This window comes from Amblyraja radiata, chromosome 20 (assembly GCF_010909765.2).
Source record: "Amblyraja radiata isolate CabotCenter1 chromosome 20, sAmbRad1.1.pri, whole genome shotgun sequence".
NCBI lineage: Eukaryota > Metazoa > Chordata > Chondrichthyes > Rajiformes > Rajidae > Amblyraja > Amblyraja radiata.
The window spans coordinates 9,991,197-10,004,257 of record NC_045975.1 but is presented as its reverse complement, the minus strand read 5'-3'; the positions used below and the strand labels follow the sequence as shown (position 1 = coordinate 10,004,257).

Sequence of the window (13,061 nt, the reverse complement as noted above, 5' to 3'; positions counted from 1 at the left end):
AGTTTTCCTTTTAATGTAACTTGTGAAATCCAAATCAAGCGCTAATTATGACTGGCAGCTGAAACGCCCATTGCTCATCTGAGGTTTCTTAAACTTGGGTAAAATGTGATTAAAAGCATTTCATTATTGTATTGTGTGAATGGTGTGATGAGACAGTTACCATCCCTGACAACTGAGTAGATAAAATTGAACAGAAAAGAAAATGGAATCATTTAGTAAGAACCAAAGAGGTTTGTTGAGTTCAAAGGTAATTCGGTTTTAAAAATCTTGACACTTCTGGTGAAACTCAGTCTGTACTTCTTAGGAATCAATATAATTCTGCTTACATGAAGTTTATGTAGTTACTCTCACATATAGTGCTCAATGCCTTTAAGTAAATTGATTCCGTACCTTAATCACAAAAGAAGAATTTAGTGGATTACAGAAGCTTAAACGACTAGCAGATGTGCTCTTGTTTTAATTAAATGCTGCACAGGTAGTTTCACAAAAAAAGGACAAAGAAATACAAGTTAAATGCCAAATGAGAGGTGCTCCATGTCAGCAACCTGTTTGTGGCAGACCATTTTTATTATTACAAGAGAAAGTCAAGCAGCATTCACACGCCCTAAAACTACATTTTAAAGCGTATAAACTATGACTGGTAATTAATTTAGTGGGATGTAGATAAGGAGACCACACTCTGTTTTAATTAGTGGTGTTCTCTCAAATGTAATACAGTATGAGCAGGGCTTTATCATTGCACTAGAAGGATAGGTCCTTAATATGGTTTAGCTGTGCTAATGTCAGGCCTCATCAGAAGCTATAAGATGTGACATTAATAGGGTGAAAGATAAAACAGGCTTGACTTATTATTTATTGCTGCAAAATCAATTATAAACTGACAGTTAAAGCCTCTCCCAGTGTTAGATTTTTACCCTAATGCAAGAGAACTAAAATTTATTTACAAATATGTATTATATTTCTAATTGTTTTGCTGAATAATGCGTTACTTAAAATTTCTGCGTTGAATATAAATGCTATCTGAATTTCTAATTTCTCTTGTTCACAGCTTCTATTGGTAAATTGTCCATAATGCCAACAGTGCCAACTGCAAATTATCCAAAAAAAGCTGTCTGAGCAGGTTGTGACATCGATGGCTGTGACTTCTGTGATTTTAATTAACCTAGGTGCAGCCCCTCAAGCCTAATGTTCTTGAGTTGTGTTCTCAACTTACCTTGCTTAACGCTGCATTCAACAGAATAAAATCAGAGTTAGCACTATTGATTTTTTTTTTCACTATCAACTTTTTCTCTCTCCTCCAACCTCTTCCCTTCTGATTGGCAGCATCATCCAGATAAACAGAGTGCAGATGTGCCAGCGGGAGAACTTGAGGAGCGCGCACAGAGGTTCATCGAAGTTGATCAGGCGTGGAAAATACTAGGGAATGAAGAGACAAAGAGAGAGTATGACCTGCAGCGTCGTGGTAGGTTCTGCCGAGAAGCTTTGTGAAGGCTGCAGCTTTCTAAGTCATCAATTCAGTATCACTTAAATTAGAAGAGGCTCCTCAAGAACAGATAAAATAATAAATAATTGATGTACAATTATGATGAGAGCAACCTTCTTGTTGAATATTTCTACTAACCTGCTATCTGCATTTATTTTTATGTATGTGTCATTGTGTGTTCACCAACTCTGAATTGAGGATACAACATAATTTATAATTGTGTAAATCTTTACAAATAAATTATTTCCATATAATCTATGGATAATGGTTGTGAATATTATTGTAGTGAGAATCTTAGATTAAAAGATATTATTATTATTCAGTTTATATAATAGTCATCGGCAAAGAGGGGAGTTAAACTCAAATCTACTATAATATTAACCAAGCATGCTGAGCTTGCTGCTTAAACATCTTCTTGAAGCATAGGCAGACAGTTGTGAGTAAGAGGAGAAAAAATGTAGGTCAGGTCTGTCACAGAGGGGCTGCCATTACATGAAGTGATAGCTCATCTTCTCTTCTGGCCCCAGGACAGGGGACCCTCAGACTTCCATTATAGCTTTCAATAAACGTATATCTACTCAGCACAGCTAATGGGGGAAGGGAGGAGAGAAGTCAATATTCATGTATTGCCTGTGGGGAAAACACTCAGCTGTTTTTGCAACACACTCTAGTCCAAAATTGATGCACAAGCATCATCACTTTTCAATATGCCTGGTAAAGACACACTGCATCTGCATTCAGCTATTGGCTCCTCTTTTCCAGGGTACCACAGCATCATTTATTTACCTATAGAAATGACTTTTAAGCTCCTGTTGGCATGATTATTACTTCCCCTTTTCTTTATCCTCCCACCAGATCCGCCCACCACCTCACTCCAATCCCAATCCTGCTGTCTTGCACCTGATGATATAGTTATTATTAGAGCCAAGATTTTGCCATAAGCGCCTTTTCATGCCTTTTTTTGATGATTTCACCAAGAAAATGTCCTTTTCACGATCGTGCCTAAATCAGCCTTTTTTTGCCGTTTTGCTAAAATGTCGTGCTATTTTCTCTAGTACCGTGATTATAATTACGTTTTTTATGTAAACACGTTAATATCAATGTTATTATTAACATGTTAACATAGTATAAATTACAAGAACATTTCCACCACCGGGGCGAAACCGGGGGCGCCACCATCGGTCGTTCATTCGTTTGTGCAGCTGCCCGCTGGTTCAGTCTTCTCCAAAATCTATTTATTGCTTCCAATTTTGCAAACTTCCCACAAACTTCCCTTGAGCAACGTGGCAAAACATTAGTGAATAACTTGTAGGTTTTCAACAAAGTAACTGACGATATTCGTAAAGTTCCTAGCTATGTAGGTAAAGACATGCAAGGAAAATGTGTGAGAGTGATTTTAGCTAACAAAGATCTTGAAGAAATACTAAACATAGCTAAAGTTCTCAAAGGTACTTGTAATGCACAAGATATCTATATGAATATAGTCTGTAGCTTGTTTCGGGTATGCACCAGTGACCTCAGCTGAGGTAGAAAGAAGTTTTTCACAACTGAAGCATATTCTGTCTGACAGACGGCATAGTTTAACACCAGATAATTTGAACAAAATGCTAGTAATTATGTGCAACCAAGCAACTTTGGTCATTTAATGTAGTATACCTTTATATTGTAATTTTTAACCATATTTTGGTGGTGGAAAAAATGCCTTTTTTGTCAATAAATGCCATTTTCGTGCCTTTTTTGTAATTTTATTATGCCTTTTTTTTAGTGCCTAACCATCCTGGCTCTAGTTATTATGATTTTCAGAATATTGTCATCAATCTTGTAACTAGATTTACCAACATTACAGTTTTGATTAAAAAACAAACCGCTGGAGGAACTCAGTGGGTCAGGCAGCATCTGTGGGGGGAATTGGACTGGACGTTTTGGATTGGGATCCTTCAGATAGATTCACCTGGCCTGCTGTGTTCCTCCTGCAGTTCGTTCTTTGCTCATGATTCTAGCATCTACGGTATCTTGTCTCTCATCTAGTTATGAGTTTGTTTGATTGGAGCCATTTATTAAGAAATCTATTTTTAAGATGATTACAAGTCCTAGGGTTATCATTAATCTCTTTTTATTTTTTTTTAAGATTATGTTGCCTGTATCATTCTTGCATCACATTTTCGGTAATTAATTCAATTGCACTAATTAAAGCTGTGTTATTTATGTCAGCAACTTTGAGAACTTTAAACCAGATAAGTTTTTAATGGGATATGGCTAATGTTGACAAAGCTTTCATTTATTGTCCATCTCTGATAGTCCTTGAGAATCTGATGATGAGCTATTACCATTTTCGGCTGGGCATTCTTTCCACTGAGATCCTCCTACAATTCTTGGAGGTTGAGGGGAGGGGAGACCTGATAGAAGTACATAAAATCTATGAGAGACAACCAGGACCTTTTTTTCCCCAGGGGGAAATGTCAAAGACTAAAGGTCATAGTTTTAAGGTGAGAGGGGCATTGTTGAAAGGAAATGTGAGGGACACTTTTTTTACAAAGAGTGGTGGGTGCCAGGAATGCGCTGTTGGGTGGTAGTGGATGTAGCTACGAGAAGCATTTAAGAAGATATTAGATATGCAGTCAGACATGCCGGGAATGGAGGGATATGATTCACATTAAGCAGAGGAGATCAGTTTGCCATATTTGGCACAGACATTGTGGGCCGAATGGCCTGTTCCTGTATGAGTTCCAGGATTTGAAATATGTGACGATAAAGAAACAGGTATATTTACAGATTTAAATGGTGTATAACTTGGAGCGGAGTCTGCAGGTAGTGGTATCCCTGCTTGCTTGCAGCCCATTTCCATTTTGGTGAAGTTTGCGGTTTGGAAGAGGTGTAGGAATAGTTTTGGTGAGTAACTGGCCAACCAAGGGAAGCTGCTTCCAAAGGGTATTAGTAAATGTTTATGGGAATGGATGGAATGCCAGTCAAGCAGATTGATGGATAATTGTGTGCTTGAGTCCTGAAATTTAAATCTTTCAAACCTCTCACTCGGCATCAGTCAAATATAAAGTATAAAGCTAGACAGTAAAAACCTAATGTGCAGATACCGTCATACTTCTGATCGTTATTTAGTCAATAGTATCTAGGCTATCTGTATGATTGGTGATGTTAGTTTTTATTTATGTGATCTTTAGGTGTTCTGTAGTTTAAATGATACAATTTTATGAAAGATAAATAGCATGTTTTCAACTGGATGCTTTTTTGAAAAACTTCAGAGTTGTTTAGCTACAGTGGCTCCATTCTAGTTGCAAGGAAAGTGTTTGGAATCACATTGAATTTCTGGAAATGAGTATTAGCTGCTCTGCAAGATTCTCATCCTTCCCGTTAAAAGAGACATAATTCTGATCATATAACTGTGTGCTTTTGTGTAAATTAACTGCAAAAAGGGGAATGTTCATTGTGTTGTGCCTATTTCAGCTTTATTTTGTTATCTAACGTTTATCGGCAACAGTGCTTCTAATATTTCTCCCACTATGTTTCTAATGATGATAGGGGTTCTGTTTGCACAACCTGTTGAAGAGTAACTTCCAAATTCCTAATTACGTCAGTTGAAATAAATTTCTCCTGGACTTTTTTTTCAGATCTTTTTTCTTTGCTGATTATTTTAAGGTCTTGTTAACAATCAGCAAAGCTCCTCTGTAATCACTTGAATGCAATTACACCCTTCCTGTAATGTGGTAACAATACTATGCATTTACTTCTCATGCAACAGCTGTTATTTTATACATTATAGCGTAAGTTCTGTGCTCTGACAATTAGAAGAGTCGGGGAATGAAACTGCATAAATTGGTCATGCAGTGAGTTACTGAATTTGAACTTTTTAGGCAAAATTATAAATTGTCACATTTTAAAACAGAAAATGCTGGAAACTCAGCAGGTCAGGCAGCATTTGTGGGTTGAGAAACAGAGTTAATGTTTCAGGTCTGAGACACTTTGTCAGATGGTTTTTAATTTCACATCTCTCGCATCTGCAGCTTTTATGGTATTCATTTACTAATGTATTTCATATGTCTTCCTGATTACTATGACTATCCTGCCTCTATTGATGGCCATTGAGGTTCCTTCAGTAGGCTTGCTTAGAAATTATTTCTTATTTAGGGGGCTCCTAGTTAGTAACCATTGTGCAAAGTACTTACTCTTCTCGCATATTGGGGAAGCGAGATCAATACGGTCGGTATTGTGAAGCTGCAGTGCCACTTAGGGGATCAACCATACAGGTTGCGATTCTATGTCGTCGACCACAATGTTTTTCCACTTTTAGGCTATGATGCCTGAAAAGATATGTGACTGGTTACCTTCAGCAAGGCTGTGCATCAACTAACTACAGTTCCGGATTCTACACAGTGTATTCTCATGGATGACCACGATCTTTTCACTGAAGAACTTGGCAAGCTACCAATAACTTACTCTATGTCTTTAGACCCGGAAGTGCGTCCTGTGGTTCATCCTGCTCAGCGTGTACCTATTGCCATGAGAGACCGGGTCAAAGCCGGACTGGACAGGATGGTGGCATTGGGAGTTATCAAGCCTGTCAGAACCCACGGACTGGGTGTCCTCGATGGTGGCTGCTACAAAGAAGAATAAACAGGAGATTCATTTATATATTAATCAGAGGGACCTAAACACCACACTCAAAAGGCCCCATCACCCCATGCGTACCGTGGAGGAGGTAGCTGCCCACATGGGTAAGCCAACGGTATTCTCTGTATTAGACGCCAAGAGCTTCTTCTGGCAGGTTCCCCTGGATCATGCATCATCTATGCGTACCACCTTCAGCACTGCTTTCGGCCGCTACAGATTTTTACGCATGCCGTTTGGCATCAGTTTAGCCAGTGAGGTGTTTCAGCGCTCCATGGAGCAACTGTTTGATGGATACCCTTGTGCTATCATCGTGGACGATATCATTGTTAGTGGCAAAGACATGGAACAACATGATGTCAACTTGAAGAAGGTACTCGAGTGTGCCAGGGAAGTGAACTTAAAACTAGTTCCCCAAAAATGTCAGTTCCGTGTTAACCAGGTAAGCTACGTAGGGCATATTTTCATGGCTGATGTTCTCAAGGTGGATCCTTCTAAGACTGTGGCTGTTAGCGAGATGTCCACACCCACTGATGTTGCAGGCCTGCAGAGATTTCTGGGCATGGTCAATTACCTCGGAAAATTTGTTCCTAACTTCAGCGAGATCTCGGCTCCCTTGCGGCAGCTTACTCACGAGGACACTGCCTGGACATGGCACGAACTGCAGCAACATGCTTTTGACACTCTAAAATGTCAGATGTAATGCCCACCTACCCTAGCTTATTACGATGTCAATAAACCTGTTACTTTGACCCATCTCAGTATGGCCTCGGTGCAGCATGTCTGCAGGATGAGCAGCCTGTTGCTTTTGCCTCCAGGATGATGATGGACACGGAGACGAGATATGCTCAGATCAAGAAGGAATTACTGGCGGTGGTCTTTGCATGTGTCAAATTCAACGATTACATTTTTGGCAAGGCTGTTATTGTAGAGACCAACAACCAACCTTTGGTTACCATTTTAAACAAGCCTATACATGCTTCTCCAGCGCGGCTGCAAAGAATGATGCTGCAGCTCCAGAAGTATGATATCTCTCTCACTTACAAGCAGGGTAAGCACATATAACCATATAACAATTACAGCACGGAAACAGGCCATCTCGACCCTTCTAGTCCGTGTCGAACACGTATTCTCCCCTAGTCCCATATACCTGCGCTCAGACCATAACCCTCCATTCCTTTCCCGTCCATATAACTATCCAATTTATTTTAAAATGATAAAAACGAACCTGCCTCCACCACCTTCGCTGGAAGCTCATTCCACACAGCCACCACTCTCTGAGTAAAGAAGTTCCCCCTCATGTTACCCCTAAACTTCTGTCCCTTAATTCTCAAGTCATGTCCCCTTGTTTGAATCTTCCCTACTCTCAGTGGGAAAAGCTTATCCACGTCAACTCTGTCTATCCCTCTCATCATTTTAAAGACCTCTATCAAGTCCCCCCTTAACCTTCTGCGCTCCAAAGAATAAAGCCCTAACTTGTTCAACCTTTCTCTGTAACTTAGTTGCTGAAACCCAGGCAACATTCTAGTAAATCTCCTCTGTACTCTCTCTATTTTGTTGACATCCTTCCTATAATTAGGCGACCAAAATTGTACCCCATACTCCAGAATTGGCCTCACCAATGCCTTGTACAATTTTAACATTACATCCCAACTTCTATACTCAATGCTCTGATTTATAAAGGCCAGCACACCAAAAGCTTTCTTTACCACCCTATCTACATGAGATTCCACTTTCAGGGAACTGCACAGTTATTCCCAGATTCCCAGATCCCTCTGTTCACCTGCATTCTTCAATTCCCTACATGTATCTGGCTGACACATTATCCCGTGCTCCCAGGAGGTCGAGCGCCCAGCACACATCAGAAATAGACACGTTTGAGATCATGGTAATTGATTTCACTCATCCTTCATATCTGGATACTTTAGTGGTTCGCACGGCAGAAGATGCCACCTTGCACATGCTCGCCTCAGTCATCAATCACGGATGGCCTGGCAATCAGCATTCACTTCCGCTTTCTGTTCGGTCTTACTTTTCTGTCCGAGATGAACTGGCCATTGAAGGCGGGGTTATCAAAAAGGGCTATAAGGCAGTGATCCCAGCTTCTTTCCAACAGATGTATGATGCCGTACATGGAGGTCATCCTGGTTCTGAAGCTACGGTGCAACGAGCAAAGAGCATGTTTTTCTGGCCTACCATATAATGTCAGATTATATACGCCAGAGGGTGCAGTCCTGCGCTGTGTGCAACCGCATGGCTACACATCAACAGAAAGAGCCCCTTTTGAAGCACCCGGTTCCTGACTTGCCGTGGTATATGGTGGCTACTGACATTTTCGACTGGCATGGCAACCAATACTTGGTTCTGGTTGACTCTTATTCCGAGTGGTTTTAGATCGATCTGCTCCCCACAGGTTCCGCTGCGGCGGTCGTCAAGAAACTTACGAGGCATCTTTCGGTCCATGGGGTACCTCAAACCCTCATGTCTGACAATAGTGGCCTATTCACAAGTCAGCGTTTCAGGGACTTTGCAAAGGAATGGGATTTTAGACACATCACCAGCACTCCGGAGTACCCCCAGTTGAACGGGCTGGCTGAGCGAGCTGTCGGCAGTGCAAAGGAGCTCATGGAGAAGTCCAGCAGGGCTGGGTCTGACGTGTTTTTGGATCTTCACAATCACATTCCACGTGATCTCACTTCTGACACAGAGTCATATATCATAACAAGTACTTTAATTTGTATACATACAGAGACCATCGAGATGAGTACTGAAGGCTCCGAATCGTAAGTTAAAACAAAAAAAAACATCATGGCTACCCGCATGCCACAAGGTGGTGGTGTGAAAAACCTGACATGGATTATGGAACGGTCATCAGCAAAACCAGACACGGATCAAATCAGCAATACTGTTTGATCTATAACGACACCCTTTTTCTTTGTGGCAACATGTTTGCTCTGAACCTTTGCATCTCCTTAATGCTTTGTCTAATTTACCTTAAAGTAATTGTTTACAGTATACTTCAGGTGAATCGTAGTAACTGTCCCAAATTAAGAACCTTTAATTCTGGTTCAAATTTATCCTTTTCTGATATAATGCTAAATTTAACTGAATTATAATTACCATTAAAACTGTAATCTATCTACTCATACCTTTTTCACTCCCATAAAATTAAAACTGGCTCGGAAACACCATTCTGAGGTCCCAACATTCTGAACGCCTTTTGAAAATTCTGTGCATTTCATACCTTTTGCTTTAATATTAGAGAAATTGAACTCTCCTCTTATTGCTCTATTCATGTAGACCTTTGAAAGTTTGCCCATTTTCTCTTTCAACTTCTAAGAGTTCATAACGCATTCTGCCACATTTTTTCGTTCTGTAGTCCAAGGCAGATGGGCTTGTTTGTTGATCATTCTACAACCACAAGGAGGAATGATCTGTAATTGTTACCTTTTCAAACATAAAAAATCTTCCTTGTTTTGAAAACCCTCAGATCAATCAACAATGTGCTTGCCCTCTTTGCTATGTTTCAGTTCTAACCATATCTTTCTGCCACTTGTAAATGTATGGCTTTGGCTCATTAGCCTTAATTGGTAGACTCTTCATTGAAACATATACCCATTTAACCAGTCAAAGTCCTTTTGCCTATTTTCCTGCTGATGTTTCGTCTACCTTTTACTTCTCAAGCTTGTTTATTAATTTTCTGACTTTCATTTCCAGCTTTATTTTCTCCCAATTCAGAATCTGCTGGAGCTTCCATCACCTATCCTGAAAACAGCCATGTTGCAATATTTGACAACCTTGCTGCCTCTACAGCTTTCTCCCTTGGAACCTGTACTATCTAAGGTCCTCCCGCCTGAGCCATCTCTGCAGTTTCGCTTCCATCTGCACAATTCTCCTGATTCTTTATTCTGATGGAAGTTTGCTAAGTACTCGAGAGGATAGTTGGGATGCTGTCCGTTTTCTTGTTCATTTTGGCATTTGAACCGGTGACTGCTGTCATTCAGTCCTTGCCTACCATCTGTCATTAGTTGGAAATTAAAAATACTGTCCAAATTCAGTATACTTGGCAATGATGTCTTGGTTTCCGATGAATCTAGTCTTGATGTTGCTTTATTCTGGTTATAGACTGGGATGGAATAACACTGTCCATGTTGAAGATCTATCCCACAGCTGTGCTCATTTAGTATGAAATTCAAAGATGAACACGCAGGTAAAATTACAATGTTATTGCAAAACATTGTGATCTTCACTGTGCAGGCAGCTTTGCAGATTAAGTGCAAACAGATGGTAAATATCCCTACATGCATATCTGATAGGAGTATGCTAAGTACTTAGCCTGTGATTGCCACAACATGAAACAAAAGTAGGCTGTAGACTGAATGTTTGACAGGATTGCTGGCAATGAAGGAGAGGTAATTGACATTTCATTTTGTTTATGACCACTTTTACCTAAAAAAAGAATTCTAATTTGAGAGAATATATTCTATTCCTAATCATTTGAAACCATTTTGCTACTTCCTCGGCCCATTCCACTCTCAAACTAATGGTTATTGGGAATATGATGTCTATTAGAACTACCACATTGACAGTAATAGATAAATATGTGTCTGTATCGCAAGGTTCTCTTCCAATCATATGAGAAACATCTATTTATAAATGTCAAAGACTGATGTGTGGCCAGGTTGTTACCTAATGTATGCCTTTCAAGATAAGTCATTTCTTTCTTGGAATTTTCTTTCTTTATGCCTGACATGAGCCATAATCCTTTACTTGCTTATTGAAGAATATTTCCATAATTGGACAGAGTTTGTACATCTAGTCCTTTTAGAGAAGCAAATTTTAGAGAAATTTATGCTTTGAAGAAAGTCGTTTTTAAATTGTGCACGTGCTTGCAAATCTAATCTTGGAGTAGAGTTTCATTATTGTACACAGTCCTTAAATTGGTAAAAATAGTAAACTTTGAGAATGATGTTCATACAGTATGTAGCGCTGGGTAGTCCATGCTTAAATAAAATAGCACAGCTGGGTGAACATGTGCACTTCTGGAATTGTGAATGCCGCAGCAAGAGCCATAGTAAAGCATTATTGAGCCAGTCCTCTAATAGTTATTTAATGTTATTCTTCAGTCTAAAAGGATCTCAATAGATTTTGTTCTTAATCCCCTTCAACTGAAGTCCCATAAACCTTAATGATGAGCCTTGCAGTGTTTTCTCTGATCTGACAGTTGAGACAATGGAACTGCACAATCGCTCCACCTCTCTTTGTCAGTTCAAACCCAGCAGGACAGGAGGTCACAGAAGCTTGTCCTTTTTGGCTATTCCAGTACTCTTAACAACAGCTTTCATCAGCTGTCTCATGTGAAAGGGCAGTTCATTGGTATCTTCATTTGGGCCCCGCTACTAACTCTAAGGAAGTAAACGCATGTATTCATGTTAGATTTGCACCATCATACAATAATATATGTAAATAGACAATGAATCTTCATGCACTTGCAAGATCATTCAGACAGGTAAATGAATTCATTAAATGCAAAAAGTTAAAACTAGTTGCATTATAAATAAGATTGCAAATTAAATTTGTTCTTTTTTATTGTTACAAAACAGAATAATCATTTGTTTAGTTTCTTTTTTTTTTATCCCAATGTCAAGTTCCTTCTTTGTGGTTGTGAATGTGGGCAAGGGCTAGTTTTTTGTTTTGCTTGTTTGGTCTATCAGAAGAAAAGTAAAGGTGACTTTTCCTTTTCTATTCTTCCCATCACCACCTAATTACACTGTTCAGATCAAAAGTTGTAATTTGGAGAATTGAAGACGAAAAGTGGATATTTTCCTCTCGTAGGTCATTTATTATAAAATTAATTCATTAGAGTTTGGGGTTGGATTCCCTCTCTCTGAAGAGAGGACCTGACCTGAAACGTCATCTGTCCTTTTTACTCCACAGATACTGCCTGACCTGTTGTTCCTCCAGCGATTGGATTTTTGCTCATAGAGCAGTACAGTGCAGGAACGGACATGGATGTTTGTGCCAAACATTACAATAAATTCTAATCCTTTCTTTGCAGGATTATGTGCCTGAGCAAAATCCTCCTAAACACCACGTATCTGCTCTCACCACCATCTTTGGCAGCACTTTCCAGGATCTTGTGAGTGGGAAAAACCTCTCCTTTAAACTAACCTTCCCCCCCCCCTCCCCCACAAGCTATAGAAACATAGAAAATAAGTGCAGGAGTAGGCCTTTTGGCCCTTCGAGCCTGCACCACCATTCAATATGATCATGGCTGATCATCCAACTCAGTATCCTGTACCTGCCTTCTCTCCATACCCCCTGATCCCTTTAGCCACAAGGGCCACATCTAACTCCCTCTTAAATATAGCCAATGAACTAGCCTCAACTACCTTCTGTGGCAGAGAGTTCCAGAGATTCACCACTCTCTGTGTGAAAAATGTTTTTCTCATCTCGGTCCTAAAAGATTTCCCCTTTATCCTTAAACTGTGACCCCCCTTGTCCTGGACTTCCCCAACATCAGGAACAATCTTCCTACATCTAGCCTGTCCAACCCCTTAAGAATTTTGTAAGTTTCTATAAGATCCCCCCTCAATCTTCTAAATTCTAGCGAGTACAAGCCGAGTCTATCCAGTCTTTCTTCATATGAAAGTCCTGACATCCCAGGAATCAGTCTATGCCTGTCTTCTATGGTAAGCCAGTTCTGATTCCAAACTATGAAGTCACCTTGGATCCTAGGCATCAATCTATATCAGCAAGGGAATTTGTCAAATGCCATTCTAAAGTCCATGTCAACAATATCCACTGCCATACCACATCGATCATCTTTGTCATCTCCTCAGAAATCCTCAAAGGCAAAAAAAAATTTGGAAAGATGTTCTAATCCACTGTCACCCACTCTTTTTACCCATCAAAGCTGCAACAATTGATTTGCCTTTGCATAAGAAAAAATAATCAA

General features: G+C 39.8%; 1 protein-coding gene across 2 annotated transcripts in view; it reads left to right on the top strand.

The window, feature by feature from the left end:
* Positions 1 to 13,061, top strand: part of dnajc24 (DnaJ heat shock protein family (Hsp40) member C24) — a 43,159-nt gene that overhangs the window by 19,405 nt on the left and 10,693 nt on the right. For both annotated transcript variants that reach the window (XM_033038796.1, XM_033038795.1), the window contains exon 3: positions 1,324 to 1,462. In XM_033038796.1, coding sequence (XP_032894687.1) covers positions 1,324 to 1,462 — 139 coding nt within the window. The remainder of the gene's footprint in view (positions 1 to 1,323; positions 1,463 to 13,061) is intronic.